The sequence below is a fragment of the Passer domesticus genome, chromosome 21, assembly GCF_036417665.1.
Source record: "Passer domesticus isolate bPasDom1 chromosome 21, bPasDom1.hap1, whole genome shotgun sequence".
Classification (NCBI taxonomy): domain Eukaryota; kingdom Metazoa; phylum Chordata; class Aves; order Passeriformes; family Passeridae; genus Passer; species Passer domesticus.
In genome coordinates, this window is record NC_087494.1 from 563,527 (window position 1) to 588,204 (window position 24,678).

At 51.5% G+C, this 24,678-nt stretch overlaps 1 protein-coding gene across 5 annotated transcripts in view; it reads right to left on the bottom strand.

Moving 5' to 3' along the window:
- CRTC1 (CREB regulated transcription coactivator 1) overlaps positions 1-24,678 on the bottom strand; it is a 45,941-nt gene that overhangs the window by 6,677 nt on the left and 14,586 nt on the right. For 2 of the 5 annotated variants that reach the window (XM_064396620.1, XM_064396618.1), the window contains exons 2-12: positions 20,364-20,480; positions 18,984-19,031; positions 16,207-16,344; positions 14,735-14,796; positions 13,906-14,000; positions 12,726-12,811; positions 12,316-12,359; positions 10,871-11,088; positions 7,380-7,513; positions 6,239-6,490; positions 4,068-4,169 (exon numbers count right to left, since the gene is read on the bottom strand). In XM_064396620.1, coding sequence (XP_064252690.1) covers positions 4,068-4,169; positions 6,239-6,490; positions 7,380-7,513; positions 10,871-11,088; positions 12,316-12,359; positions 12,726-12,811; positions 13,906-14,000; positions 14,735-14,796; positions 16,207-16,344; positions 18,984-19,031; positions 20,364-20,480 — 1,296 coding nt within the window. The remainder of the gene's footprint in view (positions 1-4,067; positions 4,170-6,238; positions 6,491-7,379; positions 7,514-10,870; positions 11,089-12,315; positions 12,360-12,725; positions 12,812-13,905; positions 14,001-14,734; positions 14,797-16,206; positions 16,345-18,983; positions 19,032-20,363; positions 20,481-24,678) is intronic. The other 3 variants (XM_064396622.1, XM_064396619.1, XM_064396621.1) reach the window with 2 other exon arrangements.

Consider the following 24,678-nt stretch of genomic DNA (forward strand, 5'->3'; position numbering starts at 1 on the left):
GGAGGGTTTGGATGCACTTGGAGGAGAGATTTGGGATTCCTGTCCTGAGCATCCACGGGCTGTCACAGCCAGCCCACCCAACAATCCCTGCCCCGTGTGCAGCCAGAACTGAAATTTCCAATTCAATTTCCAATTTAGCACCTGATCATCAATACCCCCGAGCTGCTGGATCCCAGGAAAAAGGGATCAAACACCAGGAGGATCAAACACCACAAGAGCCACTGCTAAGATGCTGGTAAGAGAAAAGCAAGGCACCCAACCAACCCAAACCCAATCTGTTTTTTTAACCAACCTAAACCCGGTCCAACCTATTGTTTACAACCATTTCCAAGGAAAATCTGAATTCTGGGATGGCACGGACTTGACAGGAAGCAAAACCAACACTAAAATCCAATGGATATTTGAGAGCTCCAAAGAGGATCAAGGAATTTTGTCCCTTTCACTCCCGTGGTTTCATTCCACACAACAGGAATAAGAGGACAATTCCCAAAATGAGGACAATCCCAAAAATCTTTGTGTTTCACCAAGCACTGTTTCCATCCCAATAAACTTTGGGGAACACGAGAAGTAATCACGAGGAGAGCAGAATGTGCAAGGTCAGAGCCTGGGTCTGCTCCCCCTGTGAGGTGTGCTGGTTCCCACAGCTGCAAGCACAGCAATTCCCACAGGAAACCCAAAACTGCCACTGGAAGTGTCATTCCTTCAACACTCCAGAGCCTCAGAATAATCCATCAACAACTCAGGAACGACACTGTGCAAACACCATCTCCAGAAGCACTGCAGAGCCACCAGAGCATCTTCTGGGGTTCACGGAGTGACTGCGAGGAAAAACCAGCCCCGAGCACAAACCCTGGCTGGGACGATCCATCTCAGGATACCTACCAGGTCCTCCAGGGCAGAGCCACTAGAGCAGGAAAGTTTGTGTCTGACTGGAACGGGAATGAGGGTGAGAGCAGGGAAGAGAGCCCAGGCACTGGGGTGGAAGCCATGCAAACACAGAGCTGGGGGCAGGCAGAGCTCTCCCTCCCTCCCATCCATCATCCATCCATCATCCATCCATCCATCATCCATCATCCATCCATCATCCATCCATCCATCCATCCATCCATCATCCATCCATCCATCCATCCATCCATCCACACATCCATCCACCCATCCATCATCCATCCACCCATCCATCATCCATCCATTATCCATCCATCCATCCATCATCCATCCATCCACCCATCCATCATCCATCCATCCATCCATCATCCATCCATCCATCATTCATCCATCCACCATCCATCCATCCATCCATCCATCCATCCATCCATCCATCCATCCATCCATCATCCATCCATCCATCATCCATCCATCATCCATCCATCCATCCATCCATCCATCCATCCATCCATCCATGATCCATCATCCATCCATCCATCCATCATCCATCCATCCATCATCCATCCATCATCCATCCATCCATCATCCATCCATCCATCATCCATCCATCCATCCATCATCCATCCATCCATCCATCCATCCATCCACACATCCATCCACCCATCCATCATCCATCCACCCATCCATCATCCATCCATCCACCCATCCATCCATCCATCCATCCATCCATCCATCCATCCATCCACCCATCCATCATCCATCCATCCATCCATCATCCATCCATCCATCATTCATCCATCCACCATCCATCCATCCATCCATCCATCCATCCATCCATCCATCCATCCATCATCCATCCATCCATCATCCATCCATCATCCATCCATCCATCCATCCATCCATCCATCCATCCATCCATGATCCATCATCCATCCATCCATCATCCATCCATCCATCCATCCATCCATCCATCATCCATCCATCATCCATCCATCCATCATCCATCCATCCATCCATCATCCATCCATCATCCATCCATCATCCATCCATCCACCCATCCATCCATCCATCCATCCATCATCCATCCATCCATCCATCCATCCATCCATCCATCCATCCATCCATCATCCATCCATCCATCATTCATCCATCCACCATCCATCCATCATCCATCCATCCATCCATCCATCATCCATCCATCCATCATCCATCATCCATCCATCCATCCATCCATCCATCCATCCATCCATCCATCCATCCATCCATCATCCATCCATCCATCCATCCATCATCCATCCATCCATCATTCATCCATCCACCATCCATCCATCATCCATCCATCCATCCATCCATCATCCATCCATCCATCCATCCATCATCCATCCATCCATCCATCCATGCCTGTGGGCACTGGGAGCTCTGGTGGGACCCACACACGGCTGGGACAGGGGAGCAGGGGGCTGGGGGGAGGTGGGAGCACGGAGGAGACCCTGGGGTGGGTGTGGGACACAAATCAAAGCCCGGCTTTGTGGTTTAGGCAATGTCCCTTGGCACGGCGGGGTGCAAGCCCCAGTCCAGGGGGGGAGGAGGAGCACTGGAGGCACTGCCCGGTCACTGCAGCCCACCCAGGCTGCTCCACAGGGACTCTGCTGTTGGAAGGGCTCTGCCTCTCCCTGGGCAGAGGAAGGGATTCTGCCCCACCTTCACAACCAGCCCCAGCTTCCCCTCCACTCTGGTTCTTCTCTCCACGTTTCATGTTTGTGACCACCACCGGCTTTTGGGGCATTCCTGGAGGCACCGAATCCACCTCGGTTTTAATTTAGCAAAACTAAGGAATTCTGTGGGGATTTAAGAGGCCCAAACTACAGAGAGCAGAATTAATAAATCCTCTGCCTTCCTCTCAGAGCTGTGGTGTCCCTGTCAAACAGAGCAAAACCTGAGGAAGTTTTTACAGGATGAAACCAGCAGGAAAAACCACAGCCCAGTGTGGGCTCTGGTCCTGGCACTGACCAGCGGGGACAAAACCACGCCAGTGACTGAGAAATCAAAGGGGGGGAATCAACATAAACCCCAAATTTGGAGGTGCTGTGCAGTGAGAACTGAGAGCTTGCAGCATGCTCTGCTCTGGGGGACAGAGCTGGTGTCTGGAGGCACACAGAGCACAGCAGAACTCACAGGAGCAGGCAGAAGAGAGAGGTTAGGAAGCAGTTAAGGCAGGGTTAAGGAAATGCAGACAGCTCCTGCCACTCGGATCCAGGGCTGAGCTTACCATGACCTGGCTAATGAAGGAGCTTCTGCCTGGCAACCATGAAGGGGCAGCACTTATTTAGAAAGGATCCTCTTTACAGCCTTCAATGTTCAGTGATGAAACAGAAAATGGATTTTCAGACTCTTGTGATGCTCTGGAAGAATTCCCTGCACTTCTTTTCTCCAGGTGGGATTCTCCAGAGCAGCCAGCTGGGGCTCTTTCAGCAGCATCAGGCACTGAAAATGCACTTTCTTACATTGGGGCACCCTCAAGTTTTGCCTGGTTTTAATTCCTCGCTGCTGGCAGGTACAAATCTCCCCTTGAGAGGCTCACACACTCCCCCAGGCTGTGATTTCCATCCAGGACACGTGGATGTGTGAGGAGCTACAGGCAGAGCAAGGAGAAGCAGCTGGCATGCAAGGGAGTGTGCTGGGAACCCAATCCTGCCAGCCACAAGCTGCTCATTTTAAGAGCATTTTCTCCAGTGTTTTCTCTCACTGGGTGTGTTCTCACATAAAAAAGGTCCTGATCTAAATCAGTTTGGGATTTTTAGTGTAAATATTTAAACATTTAGTGCCCAGGAGTTTTCCTGATGCAGGAGGCACTGGAATTCCCCCTTTCTTGCCCTCCCAACCTCAGCCCCATCAGCTCCCCTGGGATGCTGGCAACTGAAAGGGCTCTACCTGGGGGTTCTGCCCCCAAACAAAGAGCAGCCCGGTGTGCCAGCAGCAGCCTGACCCTGTGCTTCTCTGCTCACTCCAAAAGGCAGCTCAGCAGCTCCTGAAGCCCTGGGGGAGTGGGGATGGAGATGGGACGTCGGTGATGCATGAGGCACACACGGAGTCACAGTGAGACAACCATGGGGCAGTGATGGAGAAATCCAGCTCAAAACACACACGAGAAGCAAGGCCTGTGGAAGCACAGAGTCCCTTACTTGAGGGGAGCTGCCAGGAGAGAAGCCTTGATTGGAGACAGGAGAGGTGGGAGACTGGTTGGCTGGGGAGCCAGCATTACTGCGGTACTGCTGGAGTGAGGCCTACAGAACAACACAGAATTAAACACTGCCACTGAGGCAGCCCTGCAAAACACCAACAGCTTCTGCTCTCCTGCGAGAAACCATCCTCTTCACGTGCTCTGTGGGAAGACAGGGTTATGTGAATGGGGTCCCCAAAACGTGGGCAGAGCTCTGGGACAGCCCCAGGGCAGGGGCAGGCACAGCTGGGAGCATTTCCTGCCTGTTCTCACTTATGCTCGGTTCAAAATATATTCAAAAATCAGGTCAGCCAAGGATTTAGGGCAAAGAAGTCTTGGAAGCTGGGAATAATTCAAAAAGAATGTCACTCATGCTTCAGTTGCAGTGCCAGCCCCACGATGTGCTCCCTGGGATGCTGCTCTGCCTCCAGCTGTGCTCTCAGCACAGTGCAGGTGAGAACACCTGAAGGACAAACCTGGCTCCAAAGCTGTCCCCACACAGCCCCAACCTCCACTGCACCCAGGACATGGAGCAGGCACCCTCAGGGAACCCCCACTGTGCTCTGCAGGCTTGTAGCTGGGATTTTTATACTCTTCTCAGCTGTCTTGAGAAGTTATTTTCAAAGATTTAATTTTTTTTCCCATTATAAAGAACCCTGGTTTGGAACAAATCAATAATATTAATGGGATTTAAATAATGCTGCACTAATTAACATCAAGAGTAGCCCAGCTCTTCTTATTTTACTCCCATTAGAAAATAAGGGATGACTGAGGAGAACCTGCAATCCAGTGAATTTAACACATTTGCAGTGTGGGAGAACTCTGCACTGCCAATTTTTGACCCTAAATTCTGTAAATCCCGAGAAAATTTCTTTTTGCTCTGCATTGCCACTTACAACCTGTCAGAAGGTTATACAAACTACAAATAAACTTCAATTCTGCTTCACAAAACCTGTGCAGAAACTGCCAGCGAGGCCGTGACAGCTCCAAAGCTTTTTGATAAAGTGGCTTTAAGTCTGTTTATTTAGGAATTACTGAGTTGCTTTAGAAGATAAACACAGCAGCCTAAAAGTTCAGGTCATAAAGAGGTTTAGGATGAGGAAAGCAACACAGAAAGCAAAGGATGAGATCAGAATTGTCTGTGCTGGTGCTGCATGAGGATTAGAATCAAAACAGGGACACGATTTGAGTGGGGTGGGATCCTTTCCACTGCTGGACTGTCCTTCCCTGCTCCCCCTCCCACCTGGAAGGGAAGCAGCTGCTCTCAAGGAGCACCAGCTGTTAAAACTTCCATCCACAAGCAGGGCAGATCAGCAGAATTGATCTGGTTCATTCCCAAAGCCATCCCTGTCACTGCAGCCCTGCCAGGACCCCACGGGTGGGACACCCAGGACCCCCCGGGCAGGAGGGGCAGGGGAGCTGGGACTTCCCTTCTCTCCTGGCCTGTGAGTCCTCATCTGGGATTTTCAGCTGCTTTCCTACAAGCAGGAAAAGGGATCTGTCCATAAATCCTTGCTCCAGTTCTTCCGGGCACTGGAGGCAGGCACAAATCCCATTCTGGAATCCATGCCCTGAAAGTCCTCAAAATAAAAGGGTTCTAAGCAGTGAGACTGCAGAGAGCACCTGGCTCTAGACAACTTTTGGGAAGTAAATTCTCCAGATGGTATTTTATTGGGAAATGGTTGTTGTGGTTGGACCCCCTCTCAAGGCTCTGGAGCTCCCCAGTCTGTACCATGATGTGTTGGGGGGACACTGAACACCTGAAAATCTCCCAGTACACACCGATAGATTTAAGCTGGGTTTAATCAAACCTGGGACAAAACTTAATAAAAATTTCCCTCTAGAAAACACCTAAATGTTCATTTAACCAAAACCATTTGCAGTTTACTTCAGCCTCCCTGGAATCCTCCTGAGCTGGGGGTTGTCCAGGCTCATGTCCCAGCCCCCAGTGGCCATTCCCAGCCCCCAGTGGCCACTCCCAGCCCCCAGTGGCCATTCCCAGCCCCCAGTGGCCACTCCCAGCCCCCAGTGTCCATTCCCAGCCCCCAGTGGCCACTCCCAGCCCCCAGTGGCCACTCCCAGCCCCCAGTGGCCACTCCCAGCCCTCCCCAGGCAAGCCCTCCCCAAACTCACCGAGTTGATGTCAATGCCCATGGAGGGCTGGCTCTGGCTCCCCGGGGGTGACTGGGGGATGCTGGAAGGTACCGTGACAGCCAGAGGGGGCAGCTGGGGGCCCCTCTGCAGCCCCGAGCTCTGCAGCAGAGGGGGGGGCTGGGGCAGGGAACTGGCCACCGCTGGCTGCTGCTGCTGCTGGGAGCTGGGCTGGGTGAAAAAGGGGTACGGGGGCAGCTGCTGCTCCAGGGACAATGCATCCATAGCCACGGCCTGCAAAAGAGGAGGAGATCAGCCACGCTGAGAGGGGAGTCCTCTTCACACCAAGAGAAGGGAGTCAGGCTTGGCTGGTGCTGTAAAAATGGCTCCTAAAGGTTCAGAGAGGCAAGAAGCTGCTCTGAGATGTTCCTGTCCCTGCCAGGGGTGGATTGGATGAGGTTTAAGGTTCCCTCCAAGCCACACTATCCTGTATAAACCAATACTTTAATTTAATTTAAACCCAGTTGAATCTCAAGGTCAGAAATCACCAACCTGGGCAGTCACAGAGCCACAATAAAATTGATTTTTAAAAGTTAATTGAGTTTCTGTCACAAATTAGAGAAATGGCTTTCAAATTTCACAGCTCACTTTGGGACAACACAAAGAAATGTGGTCTAAGAGATGGTTTGTATCACAGCTCTAGAAAAGAGGAAGTAAAATCTGTCCCCTCTACAAACCTCTCCTGTTTTAAGGCTCTCAATTAAGGAACACCTTTAAAGGAGGAAATTACAGAACAGGAGATGAAGTTCATGGTTTGGGCTGGAAAGGACCTTAAAGCTCATCTTGTCCCATGGGCAGGGACACTTTTTACTCTCCCAGGCTGCTCCAAGGCCAGTCCAGCCTGGCCCTGGGCACTCCCAGGGATGGAGCAGCCCCAGCTTCTCTGGGAATCCCATCCCATCCCATCCCATCCCATCCCATCCCATCCCATCCCATCCCATCCCATCCCATCCCATCCCATCCCATCCCATCCCATCCCATCCCATCCCATCCCATCCCATCCCATCCCATCCCATCCATCCCAGCCAGGAATTCCTTCCCAACCTCCCTGCGGCTCTTTGATTAAGCAGATTAAAGCAATGAGGCCATGGTTAGAAAGCTGGAACTGCCCCCGAGCTCCTACCTGAGTGATGGGTGACAGCGGGGACAGCGTGGGGGACATTTGCTGGGACTGAGGTCGCCGCGAGTCCGCGCCCAAGGACAGGGGGCTGACGCTGGGCTGGCGGTGCTGGGACGGGGCCGGCGTCGTCGTCATTCCTGCTGAGACAGCAACCCTCAGCAGGGACACGGCAGGGACACGGCAGGGACACGGCAGGGACACAGCAGGGACAGAGCAGGGACATGGCAGGGACAGAGCAGGGACACGGCAGGGACACGGCAGGGACACGGCAGGGTCATAGCAGGGACACGGCAGGGACAGAGCAGGGACACGGCAGGGACACGGCAGGGACAGGGCAGGGACACAGCAGGGACACGGCAGGGACACGGCAGGGACACGGCAGGGCCAGAGCAGGGACACGGCAGGGACACGGCAGGGACAGAGAAGGGACACAGCAGGGACACTGCAGGGACATGGCAGGGACACGGCAGGGACACGGCAGGGACACAGCAGGGACATGGCAGGGACACGGCAGGGACACGGCAGGGACACAGCAGGGCCCTGCTGAGCTCTGTACCCAAAATTATTCCCTAAACCCAGAGAGAGGCGCGGCCTGAGCGGGCAGCACTGCAGAACCCTCGGCCGATGGCGCGGGAGCTCGTTAGGCGATTTGTAATTAATTTTGTCAGCTTGAAGAGCATCAGGGTGAGAGGAAGAGCCCTGCGGGCTGCCCTGGCTCAGCCCAGGCACGGCTGGTGGGGCTGGAGGCCAGGAGGAGGAGCTGGAAGGGGCAGAGCAGCTCGGCAGCTCCCGGCACCGCGGGCACCGCGCTCGGCCCAGAACAGCAGGTTCTGCTCTCCTCGTGTGGGCCGGGGCTCGGGGGGAGAACAGAGCCTGGCACCAGCCTTACCACAGGGCACTCGGGGCACTGCAAAGGCAAACACCTCTTCAATGGAAAAAGCAGGAGCAGAACTGGTTCTGCAGGAAGAGCCCCGTTTTTAATGGCACAGCAGGGCAGGAAATGTTCACCACGCTCCCAGGAGCCACAGCCCGCCTCGGGCTGGGCACAACCAACCAAATCTTGTCCTTTTGTCCAGATCTAGCCAAAAATCTGGGGTGCCACAGCCCACCGCGGGCTGAGCACAACCAACCAAATCTTGTCCTTTTGTCCAGATCCAGCCAAAAACCCGGGAGTGCCACAGCCCGCCTCGGGCTGAGCACAACCAACCAAATCTTGTCCTTTTGTCCAGATCCAGCCAAAAACCCGGGAGTGCCACAGCCCAGCTCGGGCTGAGCACAACCAACCAAATCTTGTCCTTTTGTCCAGATCCAGCCAAAAACCCGGGAGTGCCACAGCCCGCCCCGGGCTGAGCACAACCAACCAAATCTTGTCCTTTTGTCCAGATCTAGCCAAAAACCCGGGAGTGCCACAGCCCAGCTTGGGCTGAGCACAACCAACCAAATCTTGTCCTTTTGTCCAGATCCAGCCAAAAACCTGGGACTTTAGTAACCTCTCCTTTTTTTCTGCTTCACCCCAGAGGAAGCGAGGGAAGGATGTGAGGGCAAGGCAGCGTGAGCTGCTCCTGGAGCTGCCAGGGAGCAGCAACTCACAGGAGCAACTCACAGGAGCAGCTACTCACAGGAGCAGCTACTCACAGGAGCAGCATCTCACAGGGCAGCTCCCGGGCACCTGGCAAAGGCTCAGGGCTCCAGGCAGGCTGCCAGGGAGGCAGGAAGGCCAGGCTGCCAGGAGCAGCAGGGGAAGGGCTCAGGCAGGCAGGTGCCCAGGCAGGTGCCCAGGCAGGTGCCCAGGCAGGTGCCCAGCCCAGCCTGGCTCCCTGGCTCCCTGCAGGGTGCTGGCACCTGGAGGTGCCCAGGCAGGTGCCCAGCCCAGCCTGGCTCCCCTGGCTCCCTGCAGGGTGCTGGCACCTGGAGGTGCCCAGGCAGGTGCCCAGGCAGGTGCCCAGGCAGGTGCCCAGCCCAGCCTGGCTCCCTGGCTCCCTGCAGGGTGCTGGCACCTGGGGGTGCTGCCGTGCCCACGTCCCCTCCCTGGGGTGCTGGGGCACAGCCCCGGGCCCGGGGCACTCCTGGGCAGGGCACGGGGCAGGAGCCCACAGGGAGCTCTCAGCAGGGAGGGAAGGTTGGCAAACCCAGCCTGGAAAGCAGCCAGGGCTGAGCGGGCACGGGTGAAGTGTGGGACCATCCCAGGGAGGAGCTGGGATGGGTCACCGAGGCAATCCTGAGTTTGTTCTGCCTTTGACAGACCAGGGAACCTTTTCAAGGCAGGTTCCCACTCACCACTTGGGTTTGTACCATTTACTGTGCTAATTATGGGGAAAAATGTGGAGATCACTGTGCCTGGAAATCCTGACTTCTAAACCCATCCCTGAAACCTTGGGGCCCAAAAAACTCTTGCAAGGATGCTGAAAGTGCTGTCCCCAGATGGCCAAATCCTTTAAATGGTTAAATCCTCTCCTTGCTCCCCAAACTCACCTGACTCCAGCCATTTCCTTCTCCCAGTCCAGGAGAAGTGGGAGAGGGAATCCTGCCCAGCACAGGAAATGGGTTTGTATTTTTGGATACAACTCCTCATTTCTATTCTAGGAACCAACAGACTTGCAACTGTCACTGATAATTTAAAAAATAAACAAACAACCCTCTTCGTAATTATCTGAGTATCAATGGAATTACTTTAAAAATAGCAATTAATAATTAAAATATTATTCAATAATAGGCTCTAAAAGGATCCTCACATGAAAACAAATGCTGTTCTAAAGGAATGGAAATAAAAGGGCTGTTGGAAATATTCCCATAACACAAGGGATGGTGGGGTTCAGCACAAGGAATTTCAAGAGAGGAAAACATTAAAAAATAAATAAATAAAAAGAAAACATTTTAAAATAAACATAAAAAAGACCCAAAACTAAATCCCAAAAAAGCAGATTTGGGCATCAAGAACAGGAGATAAAGGTCCTGTGTCTAAATAAAAAAATCCCCATTTTGTTGTACATACAACACACAGGAGCAGTGGAGCCAAACTGATGGCATGGGTCAGAAACAGAATGTTCTGGATGAGGAAAAATAAACTTGAAAACAAAACCAAACCTGCCAGACAGACCTCAGTGGGTCAGAAACAGAACGTTCTGGACAAGGAAAAATAAAAAATCTTGAAAATCAGAACCCACCTGCCACACAGACCTCAGTGGGTCAGAAACAGAACGTTCTGGATACGGAAAAATAAAAAATCTTGAAAATCAGAACAAACCTGCCAGACAGACCTCAGTGGGTCAGAAACAGAACGTTCTGGACAAGGAAAAATAAAAAATCTTGAAAAGCAGAACAAACCTGCCACACAGACCTCAGTGGGTCAGAACCAGAACGTTCTGGACAAGGAAAAATACCAACCCTGTGAATCAGAAGCGACCTGGAGGCAGCAGGCAAACACAGAACCGTGCCAAGCAGAACCAACACCCCGATCTCTGTCCTGGCTGCAATGGCAGCCCTGAGCCGCTCACCCTGGCTGGCAGAGCTGATGCCCAGGTGGGTCAGGTTGGCAGCCAGGTTGCCCGTGCTGCTGGAGCTGCTGAGGGCAGGGAAGGACTCCTCGGGGTCCAGGGGCGTGGGCAGGGGCGAGGGGAAGTGGATGTTGGTGAGGTCGGGCAGCGAGCCGCCCGTGTTGTGCGCGCCGGGGATCAGGGCCGGGCTGCTCTCCTGCTCCGCCGACGGGAAGATGCTGCAGTCAGGAGGAAAAAATAAATCCAGATTATGGAGAGCTCGGGCTGGCAGAGGGGTCTGAAATTACGTCACAAGGAAATTCTTGTACTGTATAAAATATTGTTATACTATATAGAATAATCAGGGGTTTTTGAGCCTTATTTATTATATAAAATAATAAGGGTTTAAGATGAATTTAACAAGAAAATTTCACTGGAAATATATTTACCTTCTTAAAATGTATTTACCTTTTTAGAATGTATTTAACAAGAAAATTTCATTGGAAATATATTTTTTACCATTTTAAAATGTATTTCACAAGAAAATTTCATTGGAATATATTCTTTACCTTTTTAAAATGTATTTACCTTTTTAAAATGTATTTCACAAGAAAATTTAATTTGAAATATATTTTTTACCTTCTTAAAATGTATTTCACAAGAAAATTTCATTGGAAATATATTTTTTACCTTCTTAAAATGTATTTCACAAGAAAATTTCACTGGAAATATATTTACCTTTTTAAAATGTATTTACCTTTTTAAAATGTATTTCACAAGAAAATTTCACTGGAAAGATATTCTTTACCTTTTTAAAATGTAATTCACAAGAAATTTTTACTAAGATTTTTCTGAGCTTTTCAAAATGTATTCCACAAGAAAATTTTATTAAGATTTTCTCAAGATTTTAAAATTTATTAAGAAGATTTTTTGGAGCTTTTTGAAATTTATTTCACAAGAAAATTTTATTAAGAATTTTTTGAGCTTTCTAAAATGTATTTAACAAGAAGATTTCATAAAGAAGATTTTTTTAGTTTTTTGAAATGTATTTAACAAGAAAATTTTATTAAGATTTTTTCTGAGATTTTTAAAATGTATTCAACAAGAAAATTTCATTAGGAAGACATTTTCCGCCTTTAGAAATGTATTTAGCAAGAAAATTTCATTAAGAAGATTTTTTTAAGCTTTTTAAAATGTGTCTAACAAGAAAATTTCATAAAGAAGACTTTTTTGAGGTTTTTAAAAAGTGTTTAACAATTAAAAAGATTATTTTAGCCTTTTAAAATATCTTTAACAAGAAATTCCATATAGATATTTTTAGTATTTCTGACCCTCAGAGGGTCTTGTTCTGTACCTAGAACCTTCCCAGAAAATTCCAAAGCAACAGGATATTCAATCCACAATTCTGCTTAAAGATCTCAGTGCTTTTAAAATAATTTTTTTTAAAAAAATTGCTGAGAACTCACTTGATTCCTGGAACTTCACAGGATTTGGGTCTCGATGACCCAGTCTGAAAGAGAAGGGAGAGAGATTTAAGGGCAGAAATGCTGCTGGAGGCTATTGCCTCAGAAATATTCCAATGTATAATTTCAATTTAATCACTTCTGTGTAAGGTCTGGGAGTTCTTAGAAGGTATTTATCTTTTTTTTGCTTTACTGGTCCAACAAATCTTCAATTTCCAGAGTTTCTCCTCACATAACCAAGCCTGGGCATTCACACCCACAGGAAATGCTCTGATGTTCATCCTTTGGTTTTAAACACAGCATTTCATCTCCAATCTCAAGTGGTTTATTAAAATTAACAGTGACTAAAGCATTCATGTCTCTAAATTTGTTCAGACAAGAACATTTCTACACTTGGAAAGGGCAATTCCCACCTTTTTAGTGTCCCAGCCTTGCTTGGAGAGGGCTTTGTCTGCATCAGAGGTGCTCTCCTCCATTCCAGGGACAGTCAGCAATAAAACTAAATAAACCAGGTTAAAAGGAATCATTCATAATCAATAATATTCAGCTTCTGGGAAGTCTAACCTCTGGGGAAATCTCAAATTCCCACGGAGGATGAAACAGTGCTTTGGAGATCCAACCCTGCAGAGAATTCTTTGAGTGCTGGAAGTTCCCAGAAGCTCTGGGGTGCTGTCGGGGTGGCTGCAGAGGGTGCCCTCAGGCTCCCTCGGGATCGGGGATTGAGGGCGGCTGGAGCCCTCGGGATGAGCAATTCCCACTCCCGAGAGGAGCAGGAGCAGGAGCAGGGCCCAGCAGAGGGCACCAGGGCTGGGGGTGCCAGGGCTGGGGGTGCCAGGGCTGGGGGAGCCAGGGCTGAGGGCACCAGGGCTGGGGGTGCCAGGGCTGAGGGCACCAGGGCTCAGGGTGCCAGGGCTGGGGGTGCCAGGGCTGGGGGTGCCAGGGCAGGGGGTGCCAGAGCTGGGGGTGCCAGGGCAGGGGGTGCCAGGGCTGAGGGTGCCAGGGCAGGGGGTGCCAGGGCTGCTCCAGCCTGGAACTGCTCTGGGATCCTCTGGAATCTCCTGGAATTGCTCTGGGATCCTCTGGAACTGCTCTGGGATCCTCTGGAATTGCTCTGGAATTGCTCTGGGATCCTTTGGAATCCTCTGGAATCCCCTGGAATTGCTCTGGGATCCTCTGGAACTGCTCTGGGATCCTTTGGAATCCTCTGGAATCCCCTGGAATTGCTCTGGGATCCTTTGGAATCCTCTGGGATCCTTTGGAATCCTCTGGAATCTGCCTCTCCCTGGGGATCCCCCAGCAGGAACAAACCCTGGGTGCAGCCCCTGCTCCCTCCCTGCAGGTCCCTGCTGAAATTCTGGAACCCCACGCTCTCCAGGAGCTCCTCCAGAGCCCCAGCAGCCCAGAGGATCCTCCCCAGGGCAGGATGATAAAATCTGGGGCTCAGGAAAAACTTCTCCCTTCGTTTTGTGTCATTTTTTCCTGGATTTCAGCAGCCAGAAAGGTGAATGGGCTCCAATTGCTGTCACAGGAAGTGTCAGCACTCCTCAATTTTACAAACATGATATAAATCTTTTTATATTTTTTTCTGCTCACCTCTTTTCTGCTGCATGTCCTGGGAGCCTCCTGAAAAGGATTCCTGCTGAGCTGGAGTCATGGTGCTCTGGTGCAAGGCAGAATCAGAATTTGTCCTGAGAGAAAGCAAAACCCACAATATTTTTATTGCCAGCTTCACTAAATAAAAAGAATTTTCCTCTCAGATAAAAGCAACAACTCGGTAAAACCTCAATATTGTGCATTAAAACCCAAAAATCTCTACATGGCAGAAACCAGGCAGAATTTCCTTGTGAAACAATCAATTTGCAGAACAAATTAGTTCAAGTTTGAAGAGCAATTGTTTCAATAATGGGATTGAGAGGAACACAGGATAAATTGGTTGCCCTTGTTAGAACAGTTTTATCTGCTTTGTTCAGATTAAGTATGATCATTTTTAAGCTGTTTAGCCACACTTTGGTTATTGTGGTGGTTAAGACAAACATTCCTGGTTGGGAGGAGGAAAAGGAATGGCTCAGGATGTTGTGGAGATGGGAATTTTCATGGCCAGCACATCTCAGGATGAACTTTTGAGTGTGGCCACCCTCAAAGTGTAACTCTGTGTTCCTTCCACTGGCACATTCCCAGCCCAGCTTCTGCACCAGGGGAAATATCCAAGTCCTGGGCTGTGCCTGAGAACTTCTGCATTCTCAAAGACTTTTCAAGATTAACCTTTAAGGATTTACCTTCAAAAAGGTATCACTAAATCAAAGTATCACCTGCAGCCACCTCAATTTTAAAGCCCTGCTGAACTCCAAATGAGTTTCAGAACTCCTGCAGGCACGCTGCCAGCTGCCCCAGGCCAGAGCAGCCCCGCCAGGGTGGCACCCACCTCCTCCAGCTGGTGTCCGACGGCGGTGACAGGTACACGGTGCCATAGGGGCAGCTGTCCACGTGGGCCAGGGTTAAGGCAGCAACACTTGCACTCCAGCAGGAATCTCTTCCCAAGAAAAATCCCAGTTATGCTGTCAGAACCACTGAGCTCACAGATTATCTACGGGGAGCTGTAAAGGGAGCTCAACCCAAAGTGTTATGTGGATTGTTGGGCTGTTTGAGCAGTAGAAATCCTTCCTCCTTTCCTTGGATTTAACTCCTGGTGCCTCTACCCTGCTGTCACACATCCCCTCCAGCCCCATTTCCAGCTGTCAGAAATGCTCAGCTCAGCCCAGCCCAGATGCCAACAGGAGGAATCAACCTGCACTGAAATGCCCAGGAGCTGCAAAGGAGAGCCCTGGGCTGGGCTGGCTCAGCTCTGAAGGGAAACTCCATTTCCCAGGCCAGCCCTGACCTTCCAGGGAATTGTGGAATGGGCTGGGCTGGATGGGAGGACCCAGAGCTGGCAGTGGGGGTGCACCCAATCCACCCTTAAATGCCCCCAAACCAGCTCTGAGGACACCACGTGTCACTGGTGCCCACTGGGACACCGAGCTGGTGACCACAGCCCTTTGGAGACACCCATCCAGCCAGCTCCTGACCCACTGACCCATCCAATCCAGGTCAGACACTGGACATCCATGGGACAGGGCCAAATGCCTCACCCAGAGAAGGCCACCACAGTCCCAGGGCACCTCTGGCCTGGGGAAGCCCTGCTGGGTGTCCCAGTCCATCCAAGCATCCCTGAGCTCCACGTGGACCATCACCCCAGGGAGAGCTGAGGAAAGGGGAGCTCCTCCCTTACAGACAGGAGGTGTTCATGGAATGGATCAGGGCCTGGGGAAAGCAGGGACACCGAGCTGGGAAGTGACTGCACAGCCAGGGAGGAGGAGAAGGGACCTGAGGTGGTGTGGCAGCCACAGGGGAGGAGAAGGGACCTGAGGTGGTGTGACACCCACAGGGAGGGAGCAGAAGGGATGGGGGGTGTGACACCCATACAGGAGGGAGCAGAAGGGATGGGGTGGTGTGGCAGGCTCAGGGAAGGAGAAGGGATGAGGTGGTGGCACCCACAGAGAAGGAGAAGGGACCAAGGTGGTGTGGCAGCCTCAGGGCAAGGAGCAGAGGGGCTGGGATGCTGTGACACCCACAGGGCAGGGAGCAGAGGGGAGAGGGAGGTGTGACACCCACAGGGCAGGGAGCAGAGGGGAGAGGGAGGTGTGACACCCACAGGGCAGGGAGCAGAAGGGATGGGATGCTGTGACACCCACAGGCAGGGAGCAGAGGGGATGGGGTGGTGTGACACCCACAGGGCAGGGAGCAGAGGGGCTGGGGAGGTGTGGCAGCCTCACGGCAGGGAGCAGAAGGCATGGTGGTGGTGTGACACCCACGGGCAGGGAGCAGAGGGGAGGGGCAGCCTGCTGCCAAGGATATCTGCCGGCCGTGCTTGTCCACGGAGAGCGGGCGGCGGTGCGGCGAGCCCAGGCGGTTCCGCTCCCGGTACACCCTGTCCACCAGCCCGTGGTGCCGCGTGGTCCTGCTCGTGTCCAGCGCTGACGACTGGAACGGGGTCTGGGAGAGACACGGGGGTTACCCACAGGGAAAGTGCCCAGCCTGCCCGAGCCTCCTCTCCTCCTCCTCCTCCTCCTCCTCCTCCTGTGCCAGGCTGGCTCGCTCTGAGGAGTCGCTCCAAACAAGGTGTGCGCGTCCATGGGTTTGTTTCTCCTTCTGCCTGCTCCAGAAGGGGCCGTGCTGGGGTGGCCTGGCCCGGCCCAGCGCTGCCCTCTCTCCCTGGCACCCCGAAGCCCCGGGCTGAGCGTGGCAGGAGCTGCCAGGCGCTGTCCACATGCCCTTGGTGCAGCATGCAGGGAGCACGGGAGGAACATGCCGACATCCAGAGCCTGACCCGGGCCGGGAGATGCAGGAGGAGCTGCACGCTGAGCTCAGCATTCCCAGGACACGCCGCCTGCTCCCCGGGCTGCCTCTCACCCCTCCTTGCAGCAGATTTATTTGAAGGGGACACTGAGAGAATGAAAAGAAAAAGGAAAGCAGTTTCCTTCCTCCTCTGTCGGGTGGGTTTGAAGTGATTCTCAGCTCCTTCAGTGACCCGAGGTGGGACGATCCCACCTGGGCCTTATCTCACTGACATCCTGAGCAGATGATTTCAGAGCGGGAGGATGGCAGGGAAGGACAGGCAAGATGAATTCCCAGGCTCAAGTGGAAAAGGTTCACATTTTCCACAGCCCTTCCCAGTGTGTGCCGGGGGACAGAGGAAGCACCGAGGGCTCGGTCTCTGCTCGTACTGCAGCAGCGATTTACGGCTCTCCGGGGAGAACAGCCCTCCCCAGCCCTGCGCTCCCTGCCAATGCGAACAGCTTTGCTCAGTCCCTCAACACCATCTGTTTGGAAATCCAAAATTTCCTCCTCCATTCAGGTGCTGCACGTGGCAAATGCACTGTCCTGTCTGCCAAGCCATGAAACCATCTGGCCTCCACATTCATCCCTTTTGCTTTTGCTTTTTGCTTCTCTTTTTTTCCCAAGTGTCAGCTTTGGCTGTTGAAAAGATTATTTCTATAAAGCTTTGCATTTATTTTGAAAAGCTTTGTTTGTATGAACTTTTTAAAGAGTCTTTCTACTATTTTAAACCCTTTTCTCTTCAGCAAATATTGGGCTCCTCGCCCTCTCTGCACACACAGGCTGTGTTAACAGAGCTGCAGAGGGGCTGTGGTGTTTATTTTCTCATTTCAGGGCCAACATTTTACATGCAGCAGAATATTTAAGGCAACAGGGGACTAGAAAGGAGCACAGTGACTTTTTACAGGACTCTCAGCACTTCAGATCGTGGGGTTTGTGCTTCACTTCCTCACTTGGCTGAGAAATCTCAAATAGAATCTCAATTTTAAGGGTTTTAAACTCAAACACGGTGCTTTAATCTCTGCTGCAAGCACTGAGCAACAATCCCCACACACACGTGGGAATATTCATCATTCCAAAGCGACAAAAGGTCTCAAACTCTTCCTTTTTTCTGTTGTTACAGCCCAAAAGGCAGCAAAATTTGCAAATACGTGCTTGGAAGGTCAACAGGAAAAGCAATTTCCTATGTCAGTGGTGTCAGCACAGTGCTGCTAAAAAAGGAGCAGCCAGCCCTGAGCACAGGGCTCACCTGGAATTTAAAGGGAGGCCAAAGCACAAAATTATAAAGACAAAAAGTTCCCTGTAAAAACAGCTATTTCTTAGGTTTTACCTTTTATTGGCTCAATTTCCTTATCAAAAACACAATAAAAATCTCATCTGAGTGCAGCAGTGGCACAAACAATCGTGGAATGTGTCCCAAATCAGGGCTACAGTTTACAGAAATGGGGATTTTGGTGTTCCCTGGCTTTCCAGGAACCAAGATCCCAAAAGAATCCTGAATTTAGAGCAACAGAAAACAGCTGAGGAAATGGATTTCACCTCCAACAGGTCTGGCTTCTCTCAGCAACCTTCCTATAAAATTTATTTAGGGCCAAACACCAGGACAATGTTCTGTTTTAAAAATTAAAATTGCCCATCTCTGCATGGCATGAGATATTTAACTCTAGGGGAAAAATGGATAAAAAATAATTAATAGATCTGAGCATTGACTGTATTTGGGAAAATGAAGAACTAAAAGGGTTTCATTCCCCTGAAAAACATTCAGAGGCTTGAGACCAGACCCCAAACCCCCCAAACCATGAAAAACAGCAGCTCAATACAGACAGGAAGGAAAGAGCTCAGTGCTCCCCAAGTGTCCTTTCAGGATCCTCAGGAATTCCTCCCAGGTGAGGTGGGTGAGGGGGAAGGAGGAGTGCTCCCTACTGCTGGTCTGGTGCCAAGCAGGATTGGGAATTCATTCTGCCTTCCCCATGGACTGAAACATGCAGGCTGAGTGCACATGCTCAGAGATTGCTGAAACCACAGGCCAAGACTGAATAATCCCCTGGCTGCACCAAAAAACCCCCAAAAACCAGAGATAACCACATGACAGCAAGTCCAGGGAGCCTGCACAGGAATTATTTGCATGTTCCAGACTGGGCTGCATGGCAAAACGTGGGGTTTGTGTGGCAGCCCTGCAGTGCTGGGCTGACCCAATAACTCCTGTGCAGGGCAGAGCTGGCCACAAATACGTATCCACCTGGGCTAACAGGACCAGTCCTAAATACGTATTTGCACAAACCTAAAAACTTGTTTACCAAAGAGACAGGAACTGCTCCAAAGGCTTCAGCCAGAGCTCCGTTGTGCTGCAAATCAAAGAAGCAGAAGATGCTCAGACACCAACGCTGCCAGCAGGCACAACCACCCAGGCTCTGCCTTCACACCACCCAGAGCCTGCAGTCGTGCTTGAGCTTCACGCTGGAAAAACCTGGCAAGCTTTTCCCCCTGCTACAAACACGGGCTTGTTTTGTTGCTTGTCACCATTTGTTATCTGGAACAACATCAATTTGGGGTTTTTTTTAGAGTGTGTGTGTGTGAAAATCTAGAAAACCCCAGGGTTTAAGGATAGTTTGTTTCTGTCTCCTCCTCCAGTCATTCATAAATTTTTGAATATTCCCTTTTCAGCAGTCAGGATTAAAACAGTCCAGGTAAAACCCACCAGTGATGGCCATCAAGCACAGAAATACTGAAATGCTGTTGTTTAAAAAGAATTCGTAACCTCCTTAACAAAAGCTTGAACAGAGCAGACATTGTGGAGTGACACTGGGGACTTCAATCCACTACAAACCTCTGCTCTGTATTCCCTGAAGAATTAAAGATTAAAACAGAATTTTGCCTGTGCTCTTGCACGAGATTCAAGCTTTTAACCTGCCCAAATTCAGCTGTCTGCACCTATTTCAAGAAGCAGTTAGAGGAGGTCAGCAAGAGTTTCTCCATCTTTATTAAGCAGCCTTCATCAGAAAACCACAAACTGCAAAATTTCCTTCCCACCACATCCTCGTGAGCTCAACTGTAACTCTGACTGCTCAAAAAAGGAAAACCAATGCAGAAATGTTCATGATTTTGAGCACTCTAAACCAACTAAACGTGGAAATCAGGAGTCCACAAAGGATCCACCAAGGGATCCTGTCCTTGGACAAGATCCTCTGTCCAAACAGGCTTCAAACAGCAAAATATTCACCTGAAACTCTGATTTTCTGTTTAAGGTGCATCATTCCTGGAGTACAAAACCCAGCCAGGACACTCTTGCATTTCCTTTCCAGCCAGCCCAAAAAAAAGTGATTATTCTGATACCACTTTGTGTCCCACTGCTCTTCTCCTCTCCCAAATGCCTCCCACAGAACATGCACATCAATTCCTCCACCCCAACATCACCTTCAATCCCTCCCATTTTGCTTTGAATCTGCAGCATCTTCCCAGGTTCCATCAGGAACTGCATCTCAGAGTACTCCTGACCCCAAGGCCTCACAACCAGGGCCACAACTCAAATCTACCACAACCAACACAAAATGCCCACACCCACCAGCAGTGTCCAAACCAGGGTGCTGACTTCTGGGCCAGCAGCTGCCTGGGAGGACACACCAGCAGCCAAGGCCAGAATCCAGCACCAAACCCCAGGGAAAAGCCCCTGAACTCACCTGGAAGGGGAGATCCATGGCACTGTTCCCAATCTGATTCACATTTGGCAGTGACCCCCCGTAGTACTGGCCACGAGTCTGCCCCAGTTGCAGATATTGGGTTTTCTGCAGCTGTAGCTGAAAGAAAAGGAGGAGGAAAATACAATTTCAACTGTTATAACCAGCACAAGCTGACACTGTGATGACTGAGAATGGAAATCATTAAAAGGCATCAATCCAGCTTTTCCAAAGGAGGGTCGACCTTCTCCACAAGTTTCTTGCAGCAGGAAAAGCCCCAGAGAAAGGGCAGGGAGAGATTTCCAAGGAAAAGGCAGAGCCAGGTTCTCAAACAAAGGACAGAGAGGTTTCACAGAAAACCCTTCAGCCAAGGAATAACCAAACCACCACCAAGAATTCCCCGTGGGACACGGATGGTCTGCAGAGCTTCACTGAATGCCAGGTATCACTCTCCAGTAAAACATTCCAGGGGCTTGCCCAGAGCTGGAGACATTGCTGGATGTTTAGCTGAGGAATGCTGAGGGGTGTTCAGGGTGCTCAGGGGTGCTCAGGGTGTTCAGGGGTGCTCAGGGTGTTCAGGGGTGTTCAGGGGTGCTCAGGGTGTTCAGGGGTGTTCAGGGGTGCTCAGAAGAGCTCAGGGGTGCTCAGGAGTGCTCAGGGTGTTCAGGGGAGCTCAGGGTGTTCAGGGGAGCTCAGAGGAGCTATGGGGTGCTCAGAGATGTTCAGGGATGTTCAGGAGAGCTCAAGGATGCTCAGGGCTGCTCAGGGATGCTCCAGGTGCCCACACCACGCTGCCAGCCCCCAGACAGGATGCAGAGAAAAGGCCCAGCCTGTTTACTCCATGCCCACACTCTGGGGAGTGTGCTTACTCCATGCCCACACTCTGGGGAGTGTGCTTACTCCATGCCCATACATGGAGGATCACAGAACTCCAGAATGATTTGGGCTGGAAGTGACCTTAAGGCTCATCTCATCCCCCTGCCATGGCAGGGCACCTCCACCACCCCAGGCTGCTCCAGCCTGGCCTTGGCACTGCCAGGGACCCAGGGGCAGCCCCAGCTGCTCTGGGAATTCCATTCCAGAGCCTCCCACCCTCCCAGGGAGGAATTTTATATTCAAATAGTCCCTGAGTACAAACTCACCCTGAGGATGTATTTTCCTGACATTCAAACAATTCCTAGAAAACTCAAAGAACTTTATTCTCAGAATTTCCCCCAGAAGCCAGCCACTTCCAACTGCACAGACATTAAAATCTCCAGGCTTGAGCTGAGGGACCAAACTAATCCCTGAGCTGGGAGCTGGCTCTGGAGAGCACAGAACCCCAGGATCACTGAGGAGGAAAACAGCTCCAGGGTCGTGGCCAGCCTTTGCCAGGGAGCTCCCAAAACCTCAGTTCTTAGGGCAAGACACCACCCACAAAGTGGCTGCAAAGGGCAGATAATCCCCTCAGGCTGAAGATTTATAAAACATTTCCAGTTTTCCCTGTCAAATGGCTCGGAAAGGTCCCACGTAAGGAGCAGGAAAGGCCCCTTTGCTTTTCTTGTGCAATATTTTGCCACGCAATTCCTGAAGCAAGACATGAAATTAGAGAAACCCTGTGTTAGCATCACTTAATGAGTCACAGCCCCTCCAACTCAGAGCACAAAAAGCACAATATCAGAACTAGCTGTGCTTTTTCCCTGGCCCCTGCATATGTTTTTGTTGTTAAAAAAAAAATAGAAAGAAAAAAAAAAAAAAGCCTTGTTTGGGATTTGGGCCAAACATTGAAGTAACTATTTCAACAGGTGTTGGTTTCCTTTCAAGAACCTCCAAAAGGCACCCAGGGAGGAGGGGGTGGCTTTGTGTTTTTCTTAGGATTTTGGGTTTTTCTCAGGCTATTCCCACCTCAAAGCAGCCCAGCACAGGGAGGTCAGCAGCATTTGTCTTTCTGCTGTACTTGCATGGAAATGAGGCGACCCAGGAGCTGGGGAGCCAGGGCTGCTCTGCCTTGGTGCACCATGGCTGTGAGCAGGGCTGAACAGACTGGAGATGTGTGCCAGGAGCTGGGGAGCCAGGGCTGCTCTGCTTTGGCTGCACCATGGCTGTGAGCAGGGCTGACAGGCTGGAGATGTGTGCCAGGAGTGAGAGCAGGGAGTGCTGCTCTGCCTTGGTGCACCATGGCTGTGAGCAGGGATAGCAGGGCTGGAGATGTGTGCCAGGAGCTGGGGCTGCTCTGCCCTGGCTGCACCATGGCTGTGAGCAGGGATGGCAGGGCTGGAGATGTGTGCCAGGAGTGAGAGCAGGGAGTGCTGCTCTGCCCTGGCTGCACCATGGCTGTGAGCAGGGCTGACAGGGCTGGAGATGTGTGCCAGGAGTGAGAGCAGGGAGTGCTGCTCTGCCCTGGCTGCACCATGGCTGTGAGCAGGGATAGCAGGGCTGGAGATGTGTGCCAGGAGCTGGGGCTGCTCTGCCCTGGCTGCACCATGGCTGTGAGCAGGGATAGCAGGGCTGGAGATGTGTGCCAGGAGCTGGGGCTGCTCTGCCCTGGCTGCACCATGGCTGTGAGCAGGGATGGCAGGGCTGGAGATGTGTGCCAGGAGTGAGAGCAGGGAGTGCTGCTCTGCCCTGGCTGCACCATGGCTGTGAGCAGGGCTGACAGGGCTGGAGATGTGTGCCAGGAGTGAGAGCAGGGAGTGCTGCTCTGCCTTGGTGCACCATGGCTGTGAGCAGGGATAGCAGGGCTGGAGATGTGTGCCAGGAGTGAGAGCAGGGAGTGCTGCTCTGCCCTGGCTGCACCATGGCTGTGAGCAGGGATAGCAGGGCTGGAGATGTGTGCCAGGAGTGAGAGCAGGGAGTGCTGCTCTGCTCTGGCTGCACCATGGCTGTGAGCAGGGATAGCAGGGCTGGAGATGTGTGCCAGGAGCTGGGGCTGCTCTGCCCTGGCTGCACCATGGCTGTGAGCAGGGCTGACAGGCTGGAGATGTGTGCCAGGAGTGAGAGCAGGGAGTGCTGCTCTGCCTTGGTGCACCATGGCTGTGAGCAGGGACAGCAGGCTGGAGATGTGTGCCAGGAGCTGGGGCTGCTCTGCCCTGGCTGCACCATGGCTGTGAGCAGGGATAGCAGGGCTGGAGATGTGTGCCAGGAGCTGGGGCTGCTCTGCCCTGGCTGCACCATGGCTGTGAGCAGGGCTGACAGGCTGGAGATGTGTGCCAGGAGCTGGGGCTGCTCTGCCCTGGCTGCACCATGGCTGTGAGCAGGGCTGACAGGCTGGAGATGTGTGCCAGGAGTGAGAGCAGGGAGTGCTGCTCTGCCCTGGCTGCACCATGGCTGTGAGCAGGGCTGACAGGCTGGAGATGTGTGCCAGGAGTGAGAGCAGGGAGTGCTGCTCTGCCCTGGCTGCACCATGGCTGTGAGCAGGGATAGCAGGGCTGGAGATGTGTGCCAGGAGTGAGAGCAGGGAGTGCTGCTCTGCCCTGGCTGCACCATGGCTGTGAGCCATGTGTGCCAGGAGTGAGAGCAGGGAGTGCTGCTCTCTGCTCCCGTGCCAGACAGGGAGGCCTGGCTGCTCTGCTCTGCTCTGCTCCCTCACTGCAGCCCATCAACAGCTGCCACTTGCAATCTGCAGAGATCAAGAGGAACCAGAGCAGCATTTGTGTCCTGAGCCTCCAAGCTCTGGCTTTTTAGCTGGAAGAAAAGTTGGTTTGAGGCTTAGGAGCTTGCTGTCATTCCAGCAGGAAATCAGGAGTGAAATCAGCTCCGGTTTTTCCCTTCTCAGAAAAAAAAAAGAGATTCAAATTTCTCTGAGATACCTCAGTGGGAAGCAGCACCAAAATCCAGAATAGAAGTTTGGGAAGGGACTTCAAATATTATTTAATTCCACCCCACACCTTCCACTATCCCAGGCTGCTCCAGGACACTGCCAGGGATGGGAAATCCACAATTTTCTGGGCAGGCTCTGCCAGGGCCTCCCCACACTTTAGGAAAACAGCTGCTGTGACTAAAATGAAATGATTTCATTTCCCTCTCCATCCACCCTGCGAGGTGGAGCAGGTACATGGCACAACTGGGGATGAGCTTTTGAGAGAGGTTTGATTTTAAAAGAAAATAACGAAAAAGGAAAAGCCTTTTCTTAACAGAAAAATTCCAATTACTCTGGAAATGTTAACAAGTCCCAGGGCAGCCGCAGGGTTATCTCCTGGGGCTGGATTCAATTAGTGCAATTTGGATCCTGGATGAATTTAGACAGGGGAGGATGATAAGGAATTAGTGAGCGCTCACCAGATTTATTAATTTCATGAACCACGAGAACTCGGTGACTCCACACTGCAGCTTTTGCATT